We start from the raw sequence: 23619 nt of genomic DNA, 5'->3' as shown, positions 1-23619 counted from the left end.
TCTGGACTGTATAGTCATCCCACTGTGTGTTGTCACATAACAGCTGTTAGCTCTTGCTCAGGCTATTGATGATTTGCATTAGGGTTTCCTTTTCACAGTGCAGCAAATCCCGTGGGAGTTAAGTGTGCTGTGGTGGGAGACCTTAGCCATTACTCTAAAAAAAAAAAAAATTAAAATAATAATGTGTCCTGTCTTTCACCTGTGTGTGTGACTGCAGCGGTTTCAGCTTGGATGGGCTTGAGCAAGCTGGGAGCTACCGCTGTCAGGACAGCAGCTCTGAAGGCTTGCAAATGTCAGCCCCAGCCGATGAAGCGAACACCTGCGGCTTGCACCATGGGCCCCAGAGTGATGTGCAAAGCCAGAGAGAATGCACCAGCCACCCGGCAGACACCTTCAGGTGACGGACATACTGGCATCTGTATACAGTTTTATAATCAATAGGAACTAACACTGATTTGAAGACCATTTTTTGCAATCTCCCAATGTATGTCTTGATACGTTTTCCTAGAGAATAAACCTCCCTCACTCTGCAGTATCTTGTCTAGGCTGCCTATGATTCTTTGTCCCCTTCCTTGTTTAAATGTGATATTTCCATTCCTTGTTATTCCAGTATATGTTACAAGATAGCAATTTTTTAACCCACACAAATGCAGCATCTGTTTCATAGTAATTTTTTCCCCACAGTTCCATATTTTTGTTGCACTTGAAAACACATAAGCTCATCCAGTGCTGTCAGCATTGTATTCACTGGTCTTTTCGCAGTCAGGATATTTTATCTTGCCTTTCAACTTAATGTAACCCATTTGTAGCCCCTTCTCTTTACCAGTATTGAGTAAGATGCTTTTGGAATTGCTGGGTTTTAAAAAGTCGTGTTTCATTTTGTGATTACAGCAGTTTTCTTCCCTGATTATTAGATTGCAAATAAGTGGTGAATAGAAGCTGGTATTTTAGAAAAGAAAAAAAAAGTTGTCAAAATAGGAGATTGCAGAGGGAGCTCTAAGGTGAGAAGTAATAACAGATATACTTCCTTTTTAGCAGCTTTTTGATCTTTTCCTTCTTGATAGCTTGTGCTTTGTCTTCTAAATTCCCAGGGAAATTAACAATAGGCACTGTAGCAGCAGCACCTCACTCAATAGGAGTTTTCTGAATGGGTGAGCAGCCACACACAGGCCATCTCAAGACAAAACGTAAGAAATCCTTCACTGTAGAGTAGTTTAACCAAATGCAGCCAAGTTAACTGCTTTCTCCTTCTACAGTGGAAACTGTGAAGTGAATCACAAAAGTCTCATAGTATGCTTCCTGTAGAGGATGAATTTGTGGGCAACCTTCAGAAGAGCAGCAGTGTTTGATGAGTCTGTCCTCGTCTTTGTAAAAGAGAGCAGAGAGGCTCAGTGCTGTGCTCCAACATCCCACGTGCTTGTGAATCCAACTACAGTCAAAAGTCCAGTTTGTGGTTGCTGCTAAAAATGTAATTTTTCTGATAAGTAGGTTTTTCCTTCTTGCTGATCTTTAGAAAGCATCATACAGAGTTGTAGATCTAAATATGATGAACTACAGCCTTAATTTCATTCTGATGTAAATCTTTCTCAGTTGATTCAGAACCTGAGCCCTCCAGAGCCTCCCTCACGAGACATGGGCACTGTCTTTCCCTCCTTTTGAGATCTTGGACACAACTTGACGTTATCTCTGTAGGTAGAACTGCCTGTGAATTGCTTTCCTACAAAGGAATTTCACATGCTGAGTGTTGTAGGACCAGGCTTATGGCTTATACATAGCTTGCTACTGGGCACAGTCTATATGCTATTGGCAGCAACAGACAGGTATTGGCATTGTTAATGGCATGCAAATATATAAAAACATACCTAGAGCACATTCCCAGTTCCTAGAAAGTGAGTTGGTCGTGCTGCCTTCCCTTTACTGCCAAACAGACCTGAGCAGCTCTAAGGAAGGAACAGCCTATGCCACATGTGAAAGGAGGCGCAGAGGCACTGATGTGTGAGGCTGTCACCCATGAGCCAGCTGCAGTTCCTCCTCCCTTTCTTTGTGGAGGAGGTGGTAGCAAATATGCACAGCATTATGTAAAGCAGTGGTGATTTTGAAACTTGTAGTACGTGGACCACAGTCAGACCGTATATGAGCTGGTATTGGAATAGAAACCACGATAATGAGACAGATCAGAGTGTGTGAAGCTGGAATGCTAAGGGCTTTTCTCTTCACGATGCATCTTATGATGACTATCAGCATCTGATATCCTCTGATCTGCAGAGACTGCATTGTTGCAGAGAAAGAAGAGACCTACAAAAGGGGATGTGCTTCAAGCAGACAACTCTGGGATCTCCTGTGTGTCCCTGGGTAACCCAAGCTTTCAGTTTATTAGTCTTTTACAAATCCTCACTGGAAGAAGTAAATCTACCTAAAACTGCATGTGCCACGCTCCCATCCCTGTTGAGCTTAGCAGCGGTACATGGGAGAGGAACTCTGGTGGCATTGTTTTAAAAGAATAAGGCCAAGTTTTATCCATTATATCCAGATGCAGCACTGTGTTTGCAGAGGCATCACACTGATGGGGTTTCCCCAACCAGTGTCGTGGCTCACAAGTCTCAGCGAGAACCAAAGGACATGAGTGTGCTTTCTCTGCCTGTGGTTTCCCACTGAACAGAAGGAAGGCAGGCCCTGCTGTGGTAAAGCAAAGCGTTTGTAAGACTAAAAGGAGGGGAAAAAACCATACCTCGGCAGCATAGCTGGCATGCAGCTTTTATTGAAGGCTCATGGTTCTGAGTGGGCGAACCCAATTAATTATGAATGCTTTGGATGTGTAAACAAGAGAATGGTTCTGTATTGTGAAGACTCAGAAGTCTCTTTTCCTCTATTTAATTAATGCTTACAAGACCTTCCCAGGTAAGTCTTTGGTGTACTCAGAAAAGACCTCAAAGAACACTGTTTTTCGGAACAACTGAACTTTGGGGAATTTTGGCCATTGGGTAATTACAGTGCAAGGCTGTTCATCTCACAGTTCTATTTAATAATGTAACTAGTATTTAGTGACAGCATTACATACTGTTCATCACTGTTCATTTCCTTTCCACAAAGAAGGTAAAGGGTATTGTGGAAAGGAATAAAATGTTTGCAAGATGGTAATGTGAATCTAGAAACCAGTGTGCCGAAGATCTCAATCTCTGCAGTTCTGTTATTGTGCTGTGACTGTCTTTTGCCTTCAGTAGAATTACAGTACCAAAACACAGGTGCAGCTGTCCTCATTTTCTCCTCATGCTGTGTAGACCTGTTAGATGCCTTGCAAATAAGAGTAAATAATCCTGAGGTGAAGGGAGAGGTGCATGCCTTTCCTTGGGTTGCTCCTTTGTACGTTTTCATTGCCTTTAATGCCACTGCCTGGAGTACTGGCCTTCATTTTGGTCTTGCAGGTTTTGCAAGGTCTTTCAAAATCGTCTGCAAATAGTTCTGCTCTGTGATAGTCAGGAAAGCCAAGAGTTTGAATTCTCACACTTGCCATCACATTCTTAGTAATGGTACATGTAATCTATTACCAGTTGCCTAAAAGCGTACCACGTTTCTTCTTACTCTTCTCTGTTAGCTCTTACTTCAATCTAAAGTAGAGTTTTGCTGTCGTCTTTTACTTGTGTTAGGGTGTTCGGACTATGACAGCAATGAACAGTCTTTGTTGTATGATAACATGATGCGTAATTCTCTTAATCACTCAAAATTAGTTTTTTAATTTGATGATTAGAAATAGCAGCAACAAACAGTAATGTGCTTAGTGTAGTGGGTAACTGGAACAATTTGAGCACTAGGAAGCTGCTTCTGCAAGCATCTTGAATTTTCATTCAGCCATCTTCTCAAATTTACCATTTCTTGCTTCGTTGTCATGGAAATATTAGGCTAAAAATATCTTTAGATATGCAGTAGAGACAAGGAATGTGTGCATACTGATTCTGAAGTGTGATAAATGTATTAAAAAAGAAAAACAGCCCTTTTTATGGTATTGCGAGTAGTAGTGCTAAGCTCTTGGCTTCTCTTTTACATCCAAGTGCAAAGGATTTTTTTCTTGGCAATATTCACGTCTCGTTGCCCAAGGACTTAATTGCAATTCTGTCTTTGCATACCGCATGGCACGTGCTTGACTGACTGTAATAGCTCCCAATCAGCATGAACACTGTGAGTTTTAGTATTGCATGGTCTGGCTGCTAAACACAAAGAAACTGTTGTTGTAAAGCATCCTTACAGTGACTGAAGAGATCTTAGCACTTGAAAATGTGAATAGATAGGGCTTCTGACTGGGAGAGTTTGCAGAGGAACAAGAGAAATGATGTAATGCATAAGAGGAGCTGGGGGAATGGTGAGGTCCGTGATGACTGGTTTTGGCACTAACGTCTTCAAAGGTATCTTGGGGAAAAAAATGAAAGACTGATTCAAGGAAATGTTCTGTTTCTAATGTGAAATTCAGTTATGCTTATCAAACATGTGACTGAAGATCGGCTCAGGAAGTGCTGTAGCAGGTGTCTTGACTTAAACTGCTACTAATGTAAAAGAAAACATGAATCCTCCTTAATTTCAGTACTTGGCTGGGTTTGGAGCTGCAAAGTGTTCCTTTTCATACTGTCCTCTCCCTTCACAAAGCAGGCACCAGGTAAAGTTATGGCTTACACCTTCCTAAATACCAATCATTGATCATAAGGCTGATGTCATTTTCTGCTTCTATAAATCCAAAGCAATGCCTGGTCCACACATGTTTTGAGATCAAGGGGAATAAAAACATGTTATGATGTAGAGGGCCGTGTTTGAGGCACTTGGCTTCTGACGTTCAAGCGTTATCTCTTGCTAAAGGCTGTGCCTGAAGGCATAATCCAGTCATATGTATTTAATTAAGACTTTAAACTACTGTTGCCCTGATAAAAGCAAGGAGCTGATGGTTAGCAGGCATCTGCTCTAGGAGACAATTAACTTCAAGTAGACATAATACCTGGAAGCCTAAAGGATATATTGCGACAGGGGCAGTTGAGAAGAGCTTGCTTCATCTGGGACAACCCAGTGGCTGTACACTGCAGTAAAGAAAGGAGAGGGGTCCCCGCTCTCCCCGTCCTTCCTTTTTTGTGGAGCTGTGAGCTACTGTATAGTTTTGAGTTTATACCTTTCTCTATCATCTGAGTCACCCTCACAGTGCCTCTGCAGACACTCAGAACAAAGCTCAGGGATATCAGTGTTTCTGTGTATTTATTTTCTATCTGTTTATGTGGTGTTTTAATATATATTGGTGTAACTAAGAACACAGTTAGGCACTGTATCTGCTATTCAAATTCTTCTCCCGAATATTGTCAGTGACTCTAGTGTAGCTAAGGGGACACTAATACAGTGAAACAGATGGCTTTCTGCATGTGAGGTCAGGCTCATTTCCCGTGTACTGGAAGTGTAGAGATTTTTTTTTTCTCTACTAGTGAATTTTGATAAAGAACTGTTGAGTCCGTTGTACCAAGATGATGAGCACTTTTGAAACAGAAGTGTTCTTTAAAAACTTAATCTGATATAATTTTTGCATTTTAGAAATTATTTTAAATCATCTCCCTCATAAATAGATGAACCGTGTGTTTGATTTTGCTTTCAATGTTGTTTTCCATGCAATGTGCATGAATGCTTAGGATCAGAGAGCAAACTTTAGGCATGGTTTCCAGTTATTATGGACTCAACTATCACACAGTTAAAAATACTTTGATTGCAAATTTCTCTCAAATAAATTGCTCACTTGCTAATGCTCATGGTGAAAAATTCATCGTTAAGCTGATTTACATAAAAACATTATATGCCTGTAGGCTTTGGAATTTCATTAAAGTCTCAATCTTAGTGCAGCCCTTATAATTTGCTATTTGCAATGACTAAAATGTCTCTCTCAAACAGCTTTTCCTTCTCCTGATGAAAGACAGGTAAGTTGTTACAACCCCCCCATTCCCAGCTCTCATTCACTCAGATTAATGCCTATCAGTCCTTTCTTTACAACAGTCCATAAAGGCAGAGCAGGCAGACAGTACCGTTGGGTTGGACTGTAAGTAAATAGACAAAATTCTTGCCTGTTTTGGACTGGATCCCACTGTCTTTATGAATATGGAACAAATAGTTCTGTTGGTTTCAATGGGATGAGAGATGACTCAGTGCCAGGAATGGTAAGGTTAAGTCCTTTTCCTTTCTGTTTCTTCTTTTTTTCCCCATCTCACATTTCTGAAGATAATTTTAGGAGGAAATGAGTATTTTCAGGCATGTGAGCTGTCTGAACAAACCACATTTCAATTCAATTACTCATGTTATAGAATAAAACTTAAGAAGTAGGTAAAAGTTAGAGAATATGCCCCAGTGCAAAATGCAGGTTCTGTTTCTAGCTAGCTACATAAGGGCTAAACCACCTTTTTATTAAAGACATTTAGCATCTTTAGCTACTGGCTGGGCAGTGGCATCCTTCCACTAACGTTTCCTGTGGTGGGTATCTGCAGAAGCTTTGCCTTGCTCTGTTCCACCTTGCCTCTAGTCATCAATCTAAACGCCAGACTTACTGGGCACTTTGATGGTACAGACCCTTGCCCATGATGAGCTGGACTTTGACAAGAACCACTAGATGGCTGTAGATTTTAATGCGTTCCAACCCATGCCCCTCTGGACAGAATGTGAGCCAGCAGACTGACCGTAAATCTTATTGCCGTCTGCCTGTCGCTGCCCAATTGTGAGCTTGAATACAAGTCCCACAGTAGATGCACTGAGTTCCCACAATGATGGCAGCCAGTAGGGCGCATCTGACCGAGCAAGACTGAAAAGTGCTCTGCTGCCTGCTCTCCCAAGCTCCTGTTCTGTTCAAGTCTATGGCCACCACGAATCACAGAGCTTTTTTTCTTCACTGACTTATCTGTTTTTGTCCTGGTTTCTGGTTCCCCACCCCACACTCCTAATCCCCTGAGCTGCCTTCATCTCTTCCTTCAACGAGGGCAAATCAGCAGTGGATTCATATTCTCCTCTTCCATGCCACTTGGCACAGTGGAGAGATACCCAGGGATACAGTCCTCCTGCTCCCAGGAGAGGTGCCCAGACATGGCACAGCCAGGAAGAGATTAGATCTGCATTGCAGAAAAAGTCTGTCTTACTGCCAGTCTGGAACATGCTCAGCACAGATAGGATTTCCTGGGCATTTAAATAGTAAAATCAGAGATGTCTCCAATGAGCATATCAAACTGAATTTTTTGGAGGGACTGACAAGTTAGCTGAATTTTGATGTATTTTTACAGGAACAGCAAAAGATATATGTTTAGTACAGAGACTTCTGCTCCATATTAACATGGGGGGTAAAAGGAAGGTTTTTCAGAAATATTTAATGGGTAAAAAACCATGGTTTTCCCTTACCCTCACAGCTCCAAATTTCTGCATGAAATTTTCTTGCTGTATCTCTGTAGATCCGAGGCAGACATCCAGCATGCAAAATTTTATTCCAAATGTATTTATCTTTGAAAAAACGTATAAGCAACTGAAATAGGGTTTATAATGAAAAATGTCAAGCAACTTGAGTAATCAGCAATGCTAGAAGTCCTGCCTGTATGGAAGAAGATATACAAGTGCTGGAAATGAATGTATAAGCACACATCCATTCCAGCTGCTAGCATTCTGTAGTAATGAGTCTTGCCAATAGGACAGGTTTTATGAGGGTAGTGCATAAGCAACAGCCCGTTGAAATTAGGTCTATATGTTCTTCCTGAATAGCAGTTTACGGAGCCACTCTGTTCTGTCTCTCTTGTAATAGAAACTCCTGGATACTTTTATGTTCATAAGGCAAAATGAGAGGTGATAAAGGCAAAAGTGATGTGTTTTTTTCTGTCTTGTACTCAGGAGTGTACAACTGAAAAATTTCTGAATAATGATAATTAATCACAGCGCGGTCATAGGTAAGCACATGCATGTCACTTCATGTGAACAGCATAGTAATAGAAGTGGATTATACATAGGTAGACCCAAAATCAATGTAGTATGGAGCGTGCAACACTGAGGACTCAAACAAGTGAAGCTAGGACTGAGGAGACTGGCCCACTGTCTATAAGGATTTATTACTACCTATTAGTTATTACTGTACTAATTTACCGTACTGCTCTTGTGGTTGTTGGAGGCAGGTAGCTGCTGAATCAAATTATCAAGCAAAGCAAATAAAAGCGAAAGTCAATAGTAGAGGGTACCCGCAGATCACAAATAACAGAATCAAAGAATCAATGGTATAATAAATGAGAATAATCAGCTCTCCTGTTATGATGTTATAATGTTATATAATATACTCCATAATTATACTCCATAGAACTCCAGCCCTGAACGTGCAAGCCTTGTGAAGCAACAGTAGTTTGTGACAACACCATCTGAAGGTGAAATAACATTACTAAGATCATTTAATCTGTTCTTCAAATACCAATTGCAACTACAAATACTGAAACGCATTATTTACTGTTGCAGAGTTAAGGTTATTTGGATGTTCTAACTATGCATTTCTGCATCTCGACAAGTCTGGATTTTTGGCTTAGATTTAATTTTGATTAGAAGTTTTCTGGATGTTGTACTGCTTGGCTGTGAGCTATTACAGTTTCCTTGCAAAGGTTTGCGCCTGAAATTGTTGGTACGTACTGGTCAACCTTAATTCTGTCTCCAGGTACTTTTTTCTTTCTTGCCTGGAAGCATAATAATGTGAAAGGTGTAATTTTAAAACGTCGTGTCTCACAAGTTTCTCAAAAGAAGTCTTTCAACAGTCTGTTCACATGTGTTTGTGCCCGTTTTAGAGCAGGGCAACGAAAAAGTTGTCAGAAAATTGGAAGAAGTTCTGCAACTGGGATTAAAGAAGCACATCTGTTTAGGCCTCCTTGGGTTTTAAACTGTGAGTTGTCTTAGAAACTGAGGTGCCTTACAGAAAATCGTAGGCAGTTGTGAGACTAAACAAATGCTGTGAGCAGATGCGCTTTACAGCTTAAGGAAACGTACAGTCTATAGGTGGCTGAGTAGCAGACCAGCTTGATGGGTGCAGCGTCACCACTGTGTATTGGACAGGTAATTCCTGGAACAGGCAGTTTTCCTGATACAGCAGAAGAAATAAGAGCCGTTGTTTGCATGGAGCAGCAGCAGCAGGTATACACGATGGAAAGAAACAGTACCATCTATCAATGCCGTGAGTACAAATTAGATCTGCCAGTAATAACCTTACTTTTTATCTTTGTTATGTGTCTTAATTCTTTCCTGACAGGCAGGCATAGCATCGGGAGAAATTACCTACAATTATCTAAAACCTGCTGATGCTCAGGGAAAGGCTTGCGCTGATGCAGGGGCGCTTGGTTTTATCTCTTTAGGTTGCGTAGTTTATCTGCTCTCTGCACTTCCACTGGTATTCAAAAGCAGGAGATGATGGGCGCTGGAGGCAGGAGCAGGTGGAGAAGGGTGGTCAGGCATGAGAGTGTACGCTTGCACACTGGGTTTCACAGGTAGTTGCTGATAAAACTCATACATGCATTGTGCTCCACGCTTCATGAAGCTCTAGGTGAGAGGGCGCTTTTTTCTCTTTCGTCTTCAGGTTTGACTTTTTTACTCTCTCCCTCTCTTCCTTTCCTTGCCTTGTTTCTTTTTCCCTGCTTTCTTCTCATTTAGTCTCATATAGACAGTCGTAGTCTCTCCCCCTGTCCCACTCTCTCTGCACAGTGGTTCTCTTCTAATCTCATTCCTCTCCTTCACTCAACTTCGATGTTGGTGCCTTTTCTTACTCAGTTCCACTACTGCAGTGCCTCATGTAAACCGCCTTTAATCTCTCTCTGTTTGGGCTTCCCATTGTAATTCCTTGTCCAATTTTTTTCACATGCCTCTCCTAGTTTCCCCATTGTATTTAATCAGTTCCTCCCTTCCACTGACTCGCTATCTCCACTTGATGCTTTCTGCTTCGGTCTCCATTTGCAGAGATCACTGTGGCTACTTTAATTCAAGATGCTCCCTTAGCAATCTGATTATAGCACAGTATCATATGTTTGTTTATTCCACTTCTGGATCCTCTCTAGGGAAAACTTTATGACTCATAACTTAATTGCTTCGCACTCTGATTTCGTTCACTTGGTTCCCGCCCACTTACCAAAGACAGCTACCTTTTCATTACTAATTTTTGACACCTCTTATTTTTTATGCACAATGTTTACCCAAAAGAGCAACAACCACTCTTTTAGTAATAGATGGACTTGATCACAAATGACTCAATTTTTAAGACTGGCATTACTTCCTAGTGCTGAGAAATGCTTAGCTAATGCCTAGTCACCTCAGCTATTTAATTGGAAAAAAAAAGTATCGTGGGAGTAGATCACAACCAGATTGTGGAAGTGCCTCAGGTATGTCACACACTCCTATCAAACACCAATTGATGCTTCCAGCCTCCCCCAAAGAATATCATTTAGTCTTTCATTGAAATACCCATTAAGTATGGCTGGTGGGGTTTTTTTTTTAGTTTAACAAGGGAAACTGCTTAATCTTGGCAATGCTTCTTTTTATATTTGAGAGAATAAATCCACCTTTTAGTGAAAGCTAAGCCCCTGAGACCAGACTAGCCTTAGTAAGTGAGGAGCAGAGGATTATAAGAGCAAGTGAACTTTTGAGAACAGATTTAGGGCAATTTGGACAACTCTGAAGGAATGAGGAAGATGATTAGGAATGGAAGTATTTTAAGGGGAAAGGGTATCAAATAAACCAACAGAAGCAATAACACTGACAGGAAAGAAGAATGGGTGGATGATGGAAACTAGGACACCTCTAAAAGGCTTTCAACCTTCAATACCTCCAGCTGCAATTCATCATCAGACCCTACTAGATTTTATCTCCTCTCATGTTAGTTTAGTAAGGAGGTAGGGTGTTTTCAAGGGCTGGGTGATTGCTGAGGCAGTATAGAACATTGCCAAGAAGAGTAACGCTCAGCTGGTAAATTCATTTTCCAGTTAATTTGCAAAACTGATTTGGTAACTGAGATAACTCAGGGCATTAATAGAGAAATCATTTTCTGTGGACTGGATTTTTTGTCTTGTGAGAGGACTGAAGCTCCATGGCAGAGTTGTTCTCTGACAAAACTCAAACTTCTCAGAGTTTTCCTCTGAATGAGGGGTGGTCTCTGTGGTGTCCGGGGATGGGCTACATCCCGGCTCCGTGAGCATCCCTCCTATATGGCCCACAGAGGTGCTTGTGAGGCTGTGGTGCAAGAAGCAAAACAGAGTTGACACTCCTATTGCCTGGCTGTGATTACCCTGCCTTGGAGGCCTTGCTTTCGGGCAACTGTATTTTCTGCAGCTGTATTTTCTGCAGCTGTGATGGTTACAGCAGTGGGTCTCAGCATACAACTGGAAACTGTCTTATTTATATCAACGCAGTGCAAGGCAGATATAATGGAGATACCAAGCCCATTGTAAAGGGAACACAATGCTGTTTTGTTCTTGATCCATGAAAATTGCCAAGTAGTTTGGTAATTGTCATGGGCACGAGTATTTCTGAGCATCTTTAGACATCTCAGCTCTTGGAAGATTTACCAGTCTAACTGCCATTTATGCTAATTGAAAGGAGAATTTAACCTCATTACTTCCTGACTTTAACATCATAACTTCATTATCTGAACCAGTGAGCTGCTGCTCATAATTACTGAGATGAAAATAACAATGGCACGTATTTATTTATAACTGGGGATTAACTGGAAAACACCTGTGCCTGACCTGTGCACTGTGTCATGTAGCTAGGGCAGCAGAACAGAGTTAAGTGGTCTCCATTATTTCACAACAAGCTAATCTACAAGACTACAATGCAAACAGCCCTTATAACTCCATATTACGTATGAATGCCAGCGGGATAATATTCAGGTTAATTTATATCACTGCCTTGCCTCTACTCACAGTGCTTTCTGTTCCTCTGCAGAAGCAGTGGTACCAAGCCAGTGAATGTCTGCATCTGTTTTGGAAATGTCTCAGAGGTGATTCAGGACAAGAACAATCTTCAGACAATTTAAAACGTTAGGACTCTTGTTGAAGTGAAAAACATGGCACTAATGGTATTATTTGGAAAGAATGGCTCCCAGCCAAAAAAAGCCCAACTGGTGGCATTTTTGCACATAGCGATACCATATGTGATTTTGCAAGCTTTATACTTGTTAATCTATCCATGGACAATAGCCATTTTCCTACTATTTTCAATCTCAAAACGTTCTAGTAAAAGGTTGGGAGGGGGGTAATCACAAAAAAAAGAAAATGTCATTCCCCTGATGTTTGTAGAGCCATTTCTCAAGCTGCGAAGGTCCCCATAGGACTTTTTGCTGTCAGGTCTGTTCTCTGAATGAAACCTTTGACATTCATTAATCACCGCCTCAAATACTGCCCGAGGAATGGCTCTACCTCTGCCGCTGTTTTGGATTGGGTGTGACGCTTGTCTCTGGGTTGCCTTCTTGCCTGTTTGCATCTGTATGTGGGCAGTTTGATTGAAAATTAAATTAGAAATAGAAGTTGTGTGAAACTGAGAGGAATCTTCAGTATCCACATAGTTCTTTCCAACTCCATGTTCAATTATCCTGGTAATCCTTTAGTCCTTGAAAGGAATACTAATTTTCAGAATACCTACATAAGGATATATCCTTTCCTCCTGTTCTCTCTGTCTAATACTTTTAGTTTAAATATATTCTTTTAAACCATAGTTTCCTAATGTAGGAAACCAGTTACCACGTACTCGTCAACCTACGGTGAAATTTCCTGCTGTGAGGTCTGAATGTTGTCATATAGGCTAGTACCTGAAGTTATATTTTATTAACTACTTGAGTTAATAAAAATGTAACAAAAAAAAAAGCTTCTCTTTATTCTGGCTCTCAATGTTCCATGCAAACTGTAGCTAAAAATCTCCAGGGGAGAGGAAAATTAAGATTTGAATAATTGGTGAGAACTACGTGTTTTAGCTATTGTGATATCCTCAGCTTTTGCTGTCTTCTCAGCGAGTAAATGAGTTAGCTGCTGAGCTGTTAGAAGTCCTGTAGAGAAAATTACAACATGAAAATTCAATCTGGACTTGCAGTTTTTCAGTCCCACAAGCTCATCCAGCTTTTTTGCTGCCAAAAGGAAACAACTGCTGCTCTCAGGTGCAACAGCGGGGTTGCTTGCTCAGCTGCACTGACACCTCAAGTAAATTGCTGGAATTTGCAGAAGTTCATTTGGGGCGTAGTTGTGAATTAAACCCCAGGATGGGCCACACAGCCGCTCATGGAGGTGATGAAGGACTCTGTAGCCTGTTTCGCTTCTTGTGGAGTGCTGTGAAGTAAAAAAGACCCATGTCCGCATCTGCGCATGTAGGGGGAGAGGCTTGTATTTGAACCGTGTGAGCAGAAATGTGCACCTGGTTGTCTGATGAACAACGAGCTCCAGCAATGGAAAATGTGGTGGCAGATTAACTGTGCTGGCACTGTGTTGCTTCTTGTTGATGGACTGTGTGTCCCTGATGCCTCCTCAGGGAGGACTGCTGAGAAGCCACCCGGAAATGAGTAGCACTTGAACTGCTCGGAAACATAAGCTCTTTGATTTTCTTTTCCCGAGTCACATTTGAAAGTTGGGAAGGCTTTACACTCCTAAAACTATTTTGTCTTTCAAAAAATAAATTGGGATTTATTTTTCCTCCTGTGTATCTGTAAGTGTTAGGGTCAGTGATTCAGGCCTGTGTTTTTGAGGGTCTCCACCACTGCTTTTCATGCCTCCATGTTTTGCTTCCACCTGGGGCACTGCATGGTTGGTACCAAATGGCAGATCACAGCACCATAATCTGTGGCCAAGGTCCCAGCAATTAGTGTTGCATAATCTTTTGTTACAGCTGCACTGATTTCACTTATTTTGTTACTGGTGTTAAAACAGCAATGCAATTTGTATGTTAAAACATTGGCGTTCCTTTATTATTTTCTTACATATGCACTGTAGTTACAGTGAGCGGAATTATGTCTCTGCAGGCTCTGTTTTCCCTGGGCCTCGGCAGCAGCTGCAAAGTAAGGTGCTAAGGAAAAACTTGATGATGAGAAGCACTTTCAAGTATATTATGGAGCAGCTGAAAATTTCTGTGGCGTTATCCAGTTAAAATTGTAAGATGTGAATGCAAAAAGCAGCGCTGTGAGTCCAAAATCATGATCTTGCTTGTGTTCCTCACCTAATCCAAACCTTTGGAAGTCGGTGGAAATACACTAAGATGAGGTCTGGTGGTATTATGCTGTTCTGAAGAATGCTTTAATGTAAGTAACTGCTGGAGCAGATATCTGCACAGATCTATGTCCTTGCTCTGACCAAGGCCAGAACAAATTGACTGAGCGAAACCTGTCAGTGAGCAACTATGCAATCTTCTTGTCCTAGGGAAGTTTCTCACTTTCTTGGCACGCTGGTGTTTGGTATGTCTGAACAGGGATGGTTTCTTTGTCCCTACTTTTCTTCTTCCTAATGTAGCTAAAGGATGCTGATCAGGTACTCCAAGGTCTGTCCTAACTGCTGCTCAGAAGAGGTTGAGGTTTTAACTGTTTTAAGTCACGGGAACCGAACTCTAAATTTCACTCTGGCAAAGGGGAGGATCGGAGGCAGGAGGTATCCTGTTGTGCCAACCACCCTGGGACAAACCACTCACAATTTAACTGCCTGCCAGCCTTGTGCCTGTGAGCTGCAACCAATCGTGCAGCTCCTCCCTGGTGGTTCTTCTAATCTAAAATAATTATCTCTTTTTTTTTTTGTAGCTGAAACAAAGATCTGCTTCAAATACTACCATGGCGTGAGCGGGGCGCTACGAGCCACAACGCCGAGTGTCACAGTGAAAAACAACGCGGCTCCCGTAAGTTATGCTGGCCTTTTATTTTTCACGTTTCTTCCCTGCTGTCACTGTGCTATGCCTTGTTTTCCCTGCCGGCTTTATATACTTTTATATGAAAAGTGAACATACTACTTGCTCTTCAGTGCACTGTGGTAGAGGGAAATGGGTAGTCTTTCAGTTCAGGTGTGGGTTTGTACTCCAAATGATTGTGGATTCAGCTTTCAATCTGTCACAAATAACTTCTCTGATCTTGGGCAAGTCCCATGTCCTAGCTGTATCCCATTCTGTAAAGTCACCTTCTCTCTGCTGGGTGTTGCAAGACTTGGGTGATACCTCTCGAGGATTTGGGATTCTTCGGCTGTAAATACAATAAATGTCCAGAAAAGGAATAAGATTTTCTTAATGTAAGGTGCTTTTTTGAAAATCAAGGCATGAGCGTTTTCACGGTAGTGCCTCGGAGTTCCAGAAAACAGCTACACTGTGACACGTTCCCATCAGTGGTAAGTTGTAAGCGTTCAGGTCCCAATCCATCAAAGTACTGAGGATCGTTTTTGACAGATTGAGGCTTCATTGAGAGCAATTTTGATTTGGTATAGCTTATCAAGCTCCGTGGCTCAAATGACTCTAAAATGCTCTATATCTTGCATAGTTTTAGAAAATTTGGTCACCCTGAGAGTGAAATATTTTTTTAGAAGCCTGTAGGGAGACTTGCTGACCTCCAGAGCTTGTCTGGCCTTTGCTGACAGACTTTCATTGCCTGCCAGGCTCATCTTGGCAGAGGTCTGCATGAGCTGAGGAGTTTTAGTCCAACCAGCATTAGAAAAAAGACTAGCTCAGGTGTTTTTTAATGTGGAAGATGGGTTCAGGAAAGGCATGTCTTACCTGTGGGCGTATGTAGGTTTCAGTGGACATCACTGAAGCTTAAATTTTGAAAGTTTGGGGTTTGCGTGGGGTGTGTGTGTGTGTGTTTGGTGGGTGTTTTGTTGTTTTGTGGTGGGTTTTTTTTTAACAGTCCCCAGTGAAAAGTCTCACATGCTGTGTGCTGATTGTGTCTGGTTGCACCAGTACCAGGAAGGATTATTTTTATCCACTCTTAACACCCTCACCTTAACTTTGGTAGTTTCTCTTTCCCTTGTTTTGATGCACACAATAGCTGCAAATTGGATGCTGGGTAGGGGCTGATGGTGTGTCTTTAAGGAATAAAAGGGATTCATGTCTCGATAGGCCTTTCTCACATGCTCACAGGGAAGCCATTCACCAATTTGGAAGCCTGGAGAGTTTCCTTCAGCTGTCTTCAGAGGAACATTATGATGTGGGCTTGGATATCTTCATTTTGTCAGATGCTGAAAAGTTCTTTTTAGCCTGTAGTGAGTGGTGTCTTACTGACTCAGGACTTGCTGCTCATATCCTGATTGTCATCAATTTGGAAGGACAATCTATGTCATTGATTTAGTCCCAGTCTTCTCTGAAAGGTAAGCCAGTGAACCAAGGCAATAAATACCAGTAAACTGAGAGATTAGAATAATTTTTTTTTTCACAATTCAGATTGATGTCTTAGATCTGAGTTCGAACCAATTAAGCAATTTTCCAGGTCTAGTGTGGAAGGGTTACTCTGTCATTATTAAGTATCAGCAGTAAGTTAATAGAAGAATGAATGAGGACCTGTGCCTTTTTAATACACAAATATGTAATCTCTAAGTTCTTTAGTTGAGGCCTTTATAAATATATATGAGGAAATAAAGTGGCTTACACAGCCGTTCACTTTCAGCTGAGCATGACTCATGTTTAAAAGAAAGTCCTCTTTGTGCAGTACTCATGGTCTTCATAGAGATCAGATGAGAAAAAGAAACACCTATTATGACCTTCAGCTGAGTACACTGTGCACAGCTGAAAAATAAAATAGGATAAAAAGTGGTATCAGATAACAGTTTTCAGTATGACGGCCAAACCAGTGTCCTTGGAAATAGCATTCTCTTCACATCACAATTTTTCCTGCCTTTCTGGGTTACAGAATACTCTTGTGTGTTTTTGCCAGTTTTTTGCAGACCAGAGAGGCCAGCAGTGTTGTAGGTGCAGCATTGGTTTCTCTGTTGTCTTCTCTTTATTGTTTGCTGCATGACATAAATATTTGGTGCATTGTAAGGCAAATACTAAGCAATGAAGACAACAAAAGCAAAGGAATAGCAACAAACGTTATGCAACGTGAACCTGCATGGCCACCCCCATATGAGTGCAAGAGGAAAAAAATGGTAAATATTTGAACACTCCTTTAGAGTTTAGACCAAAAAACCAGTCTTTTTCTGGCCTGAGTGAAGGCTTTCAGCTAAGTGTGGTCCTCCAAACTCCAGTCCCAGCTGAAACCATCAGATGACTTTCTCCATCTGCCTCTCTGCACTACACGTCCAACCTTTATTACGACAGTTGTTGAATTTTTCACAGCATCCTATGCCATTGGAAAGTGGTGTTACCCTCACTGTGCAGATGGGGAAGGAGATAAAAAGGGGTTTTCACAGCCCTAGCCTTTTCCTGGGTTTTTGCGTGCCTTTGCACTAGCAGCTGCTGGGGCACGGGTAACACCATGCAAAGTGCAGACATTATCCTTAGAACTGCAGACACATACGGACACCTGCCTTTTCACTGTGATTTCACTAATGATGAATTCCTGACTTGTGGGTTTTGTTTTGGGGTTTTTTTTTAGTGGAAGGAAAGAGGGAGAAAGTGCTAAAGAAATCCCTAAAATTAACTGTTACATCTATTTTTAAACTTTTTTTTTTAAATAGCGGCTTGGAACAATGATCAGAAAATTCTTGTCCAAAAGAAGCAGCAGATACTCTGTTTTGTACTTTACAGTGCTCATCCGTCATCGGCCAGCGAGTAAATGCACAGCTTTCCTTATCTGTGCTGCTGGGTCCCTCCCCATCCCTTTGCAGCGGCTCTACAGTGGAGTATACAGACTGGGCAGCCCCTTCTTTTTTTTCCCTGTGCCTTGAATCATAATTTCAGCATGGCTGAGCAGGGAAGCAATGGATTGTTTTATTTTCCCCTGTTCCTCTGTGTGATCAGTTAAGGGCCGTGACAGTCTAGCACCATGCCTATAGCTCCTCTGAGGTCCCTGAGACTTCTCACCCTAGTGAGTCTTGACACACGGGGCCCTCCGTGATGGAATTGGATGCATCAAATTCCTCAGTTGTTTTCATCGCTCCAGTGATTCAGAGCACTGCCCCAGGGTCCCAGGCGTGCCATTTCTCACAGGACTTAGGAAAGACATGGTCCTCCGACAGGTGTGTCCAGCATGGAGAGAGGGACTCTGCTCAGAGGGAACCTTCTTCAGATCCTGGGGCAGGTTCTTGCACATCATTTCTGCTGGAGGACAGGACCCTGTGGTCTATGCTTGGAAATTTACCCTCTTTGCAGTCAGAAGGGGTTTTAGCAGTGGCTGGGAGACCTTAGCGTGTTAGAAATAATAGCTTTGCAAGGAGAAAATCTCAATAGGGACCCTGCTGTGGGTATAGGGGCTGAATTTTTTGAAAAGTTTGTTGCCTTGAACCAAAGGGAGTTTTGCCATTGTAGTGACGGCGTCACAAATTCACCCTGAAGCTTAGGCTGTCAGTAGGGATACAGGGGGAACGAGGCTTTGTGTATTTGACACAAGCAAACCTTTTCATTTGGCACAGCTTGGGAAAAAGATCCAGAGCAGGTGTCCTTTGAGAGGCAGCATCTGGGGACAGGTGACCTTCTGGGGACAGTGTTTTCACTGCTAGCACAGGCTCATCTGCAGCTGATGCCAGAGCCACCCAAGCGGGTTCTGTCCGAGCCTCCGGCCAGGTGGCACCTCCCGCGGCAGGGGCAGCAGCTGGCATATTGGCTGCTTGGTTCACGTCTCGTCCTGCCTGTCAACAAGACCTGCAAACACGGGTAACCAGCAATATCCTAACACCACAATTTAAAAAAAAATCCCAACATCAAAAAAAACCCCTTCATTGTCTGTCTGACTGTGGTTCACTGCAATTGAAAAGGGAAAAGAAGCTGGAAGGAGCCATGCTGGGGCTATAAGCGGTTGCCATTCTTGTTCACGCGCTGCTGAGACCGTCTTTAACTGGCAGTTAAAAGGAATCTTGCTTCCTAAGGGGAAAAAAAAGTTGCTGTGTTAGTTGGATGTCTTTGTATAGCACCGATGGTGCTTTAGGCTGAGTAGCATCTCGCGTTTCTTGTATTATGAATGTTCTGCTCCATTTGAGTTTTATCTCCTTACACTGTAACCCAGTTATTAGAGCTGCCTCGCCTGCTGATTAGGATGCCCTGCAGTTTGTTTGTCGGTGAAAAGTCCTGTCACATTTTATCGCCTCTGAATCGTCAAGCTTGAATATCTGGGAACGAAGGGCTGTGCACTTTGGCCAATTCATACATGGCAGGAGCATAAATGTGAATTTGGGGCAACGGATAGGCCTGGGGCTGATGATAGCAGTAAAACGAAGCACCTGCGATTCTGGAAAAAAGGAACATCCTGGCTGGCTTCTTTTTGTCTGGACTGGTAATACCCTGAAAACAGTGTTGCTTGTGTGCAGTATTTATACTACTAAAGCATAAGCATTACCATGGTATGGATGAGCAAACAGTTTTCTCAGTAGAAAAGAACAGTTTTACAACATCTGGAATATTCCTCTATTTGTTACTCTTCATTTATTCGTGATATTGTCACCACTAATTCATCTTTACATCAGACATTGCTGTATAAAAACATTACAAGTTATAACAATTAATTCTAGCAATAGGAAAGTGGTATCTTGCTAGTGTGAAAATTATTTAACCTGAACTCTTTGGCAGTAAAGTGAAGGAGGCATGAGAACAGCATACAGAATGAAGAACAAAAACCTTTTCCCCTAAGAGTTTATAGCCTAAAAAGATAAATTGGATACATCACAATTAAAAGACAGTAAGTGGAGAATCAATGTTTTAGCCTCAGGACAAATGTCTTCACTAAATTGGGAGCATTCACTCACTGTGTATTAGATGCAAAGAACCACGGCTGATCGAACCTCTGGAGCTTTCGTGCCACAGTTCCTGTCTCATAGATCATGATGGCACTCGTCAAATACACTTAGCATCGTGGGGAAAGCTATGCAAATTGGAGCTAATTATTGAAAGCAACCTTCTCTGTGTTGTGTTTGTGTGGAAATGCTGCCTCAGCTGGGTTTCCCACAGCAGGAATTACCGCCTGATAAGCTGCTGCCGTTGGTGGTGACTGATCATTCCTGAGGGCTTCCTGCTGTAAATATTTGCATTACGTACTGTCACGTCAGAGCGTGGGCTGCCGAGCAGTGTTTGATAATGAAGCATTCTGCCTCATTTCCATGTATGTCCTGCAAGCCGGGATTTTATGAGAGTGTGCATACGCAGCTGTTATCTCTCATTTTTTCCAAAGGCTGGATTTAAAAATCTCAGCTGTGTTCTTTACTTCATTTCTTATTCTGTGATAGGTGAGTTTTAAAACTGCCTGTGTTTCTGGGACATCCTAGAATCGTAGGATGGGTTGGGTTGGAAGGGACATCGTTATGTAATGAATCTAAACAGTCTGATTTTGAGAGTGTGAAAATAATCACGCTTGAAGAAATAGGATAAAGAGGGAGCAGAAATTTCTAGTGGCTTCTGCACTGTTCAGCAATTGAGGTTAAAAAAAAAAGTTTATGGAAAACACAACATCAGGCTTCTGCAATTAATCATTGCAAAGAATGCAAGCCAGGTACATCTTTAACAAGTGTAAGTGGTGTACCTTGAAAGGCTCAGCATTTCCTGGGAGGGAAGCAGCGCTTCTCTGGAAGCTATGGGTGCGCTTAAGTGACTGGGTATTTGTCAGGACTGAGCAAGAGAATCCCCTTTCCTTATCTTGAGATGAGAAGCAGCCAGAGCTCCCCCAACTAGCAACTGCCTTCAAATGCAAGGTAAGGAGTAGCATTGTTAGTACCATCTATATTCCACCCATCCCTATATGTCTCCTCCTATTTTGATTACCTGCAAAGGAGATGGAGTCATTCAGGAATGAAAGAGTCGAGGCAAAATGAGCAGGGAAAATGACTGGAAATACTCACTCAGCTGGAAGGAAGCGTAGACTCCAGCAGTCAAATACAAAGTGCTCTCTGCCAGGGTACAGTCCCTTTCAATCTAAAAGGGCATCTAACAGAAAATATATATGCTAAGAAACAATTGCTGAAAGAGAGTGGATTCCAGTGATTAACCACTCAAGATTAATAATTCTGAAAAAAGTAGCTGATCCATAAACTGTGGGAGGAAGGTGATCTGTATAGGCTTGTGATCTATCAGAAATACCTCCCAGTTTATGGTTTTCTCCTGATGTGGTATTTCTTTCACCACAGCAGCAATGCTGTCCACATTCCGCCTGCCTTATGTGCTCATACTTTGCCACCAGTGTAGGCTAACATCATGAAGTGGTATAACACGAGAACATAAGTCTTTGAATTTAAAGAAACTTTTACATTGGCGGGGGAGCTGCTGCATTTTAACAGAAAGTTCTGTATGTCATTGGTTTTCTGTAAGTATACAAGGAGCAATTCGGTCACTTGTGTACAGAAGACTTTTATAGTGCTTGGAGCTGAGAAGGTATAATGGTTCACAGTAAGCCCATCGTAGGTAGAAGAGGGGTAGTAGTACCTCTTAGCAGGGAATTGGCAAAGATGTTACTGTGTGCATGGGAAGCGTTAGCACTTCTATGTTACCGAGTCCTGTGTGCACTCATTATATGCTTGTCTTGAAACGTTCTAGAGAAGTGAAGTTAAAAAAGAGAGCAAGGAAAGGAGAAGGAGCAATATAGAAAGCTTTTCAATAATACTCTGTTGTTTTCAACTCTTAATGTTGTAGTATCACCTAAAAGCCCTAATCTAGGATTGGGCTCCAGAGCACTATGCACTGAATGGGTATGCTAGCCATTACACAAGCTACAGCTAACACTCATTTGAAGGGAAGGGTTTCCTGGCAGAATTTGACCCTCCCCAGCTACAAAATACGTGGGAATGATTTTTGGTGTGAGAACAACCTTCAGCACATTTGTAAAAGCTGAAAAACGTCATTAATTCATTTTTTCAATTCCATTTTGCTTCATTATAAAACTATGGTAGTGTTTTACAGCCTGATTTGGTGATATTCAGTTATGTTTGAGCATACTTACTCACGTGAGCAGCCTCCTAATACTTGCACAGTTGAGCCCTTAGTTCAATGTAATTATATTTTTGGTTATGCTTGTCTATATCCTAATTAGCGCTGATTCAAAGAATTTGAAGGTTAATGACATGTCCAAATTATTTCTTATTGCCACCTCAGTAACACTGGTGCTTTTTCAGATTCCAGATACATAAAGACTATTGTATTTACACTGCAATTACTCTGTCATGTAGCAAGCGCTCCATTTATATGAATTAGTGGAGTCGGAAAGCGTAACCGGGGTGTAATTGGTCTCTGACTGCACCGTAACTATAGTCACTGTGTTATAAATAATAACCTTTTCCTTCCTTTTATTTCTTCTACTTGCATTTTAAATCAGGATGGTTGGCAAAAGGTTTTTTTTCGACATTAAGAAAACTTATTTACACTGGACACCTCTTGAGTGCTGTTCGATAGTACTGGCTCTTACAGTCCTGATTCAGTAAAGGTGTGGAGTGTGTGCTGAAACCCCACTACCTTTACTGGAATTGTTTCAGGTTTTTCAAATTGGCTGAATCTTTCAAAACAGAATAGAATTAGCAAGTAGAATCACTTCAAGCAGCATTTTCATTATGACAGATTTCAGATATGTCAATAGTTAAACTGACAAATGATCCAGTTCTGTGCCTGGTGGTTTTTTTCCCTTTCTTGATATCGACTTTCCCATCTCATTGTGGTTCAGACTCCTATCACCCCCCATTCATAGACTTACACCGCTTACAAGAGGTAAGTGCTCAGAATTTATTATATATAACAAGCACTAACTGAGCAGGGGAGGTACAAACAATTTTCTCTGTGAACATCAGCATTGATTTCCTGAGCAGCAGCCCATAACTCTCAACATACAGGTATGCTCTTTTTTTAATGTTCCAAGCCAGAAGGAATGTCTCTGCTTTCCAGCATACAGCTGTTTGCATATTTAAAAATTACTTAATTTTGCAGCCTTCATAATTTCCTGATCTGTCTTTAGGAAAAGTAGAGATGTAGTGTATTTGATCATTGTAATGGAATTGCAAATACAAGCACCTAAAATTAGGCTTGGTGCCAAAAATCAGACCAGATTGGAAAAGATGTGCCCAAAATACTCTTCAGTGCTTTTTCTGCACTAAATCACCTGCATATTTCACGTGCATCTTCAGGGACTGCACATCCAGGAGAAGGGAGAAGAGCCACCTGTGCGGTGTGAGTGTGATGCAGGGCAGCAGGTCAGCACGGCTCAGCACAGCACTTCTCTCGAAGGCGGTACTTGTCGCCGAGGAGGACGTTCACTGTGCTGGCTGTGCCGCTTTGAAACAATCGACACAGAGTCCTGCATCAAGCAGCGACTCTGCACATCTTGCTGATGCATTGAAAGCCGGTGCCCTTTTGCATCCTGTGGTGAATCCAGGTAATGTACCGCAGCATGAAAGAACTAGCCTTATGTATCAAATTTATCCCTGGCATAGTACCAGCCGCTTCAAGCACAGAAAGGCTGTGGCCGATATAGGCAGGGTGGCTGGGGAGCGTGTCCTGTTCAGTGCACTGGAGAGTGGAACATGAGCGATCTGAAGTGGAAGTTGCAGAGGTCCT

General features: G+C 41.9%; 1 protein-coding gene across 4 annotated transcripts in view; it reads left to right on the top strand.

Annotated features, from left to right (window-relative positions):
* The window catches only part of HECW1 (HECT, C2 and WW domain containing E3 ubiquitin protein ligase 1), a 258899-nt gene that overhangs the window by 115969 nt on the left and 119311 nt on the right, over positions 1-23619 (top strand). For all 4 annotated transcript variants that reach the window (XM_054192341.1, XM_054192337.1, XM_054192338.1 and 1 more), the window contains one exon: positions 14765-14859. In XM_054192341.1, the coding sequence (XP_054048316.1) occupies positions 14765-14859 (95 nt within the window). The remainder of the gene's footprint in view (positions 1-14764; positions 14860-23619) is intronic.

The sequence above is a fragment of the Rissa tridactyla genome, chromosome 2 (assembly GCF_028500815.1).
Source record: "Rissa tridactyla isolate bRisTri1 chromosome 2, bRisTri1.patW.cur.20221130, whole genome shotgun sequence".
NCBI lineage: Eukaryota > Metazoa > Chordata > Aves > Charadriiformes > Laridae > Rissa > Rissa tridactyla.
This window is presented reverse-complemented; position numbering and strand designations above follow the sequence as displayed.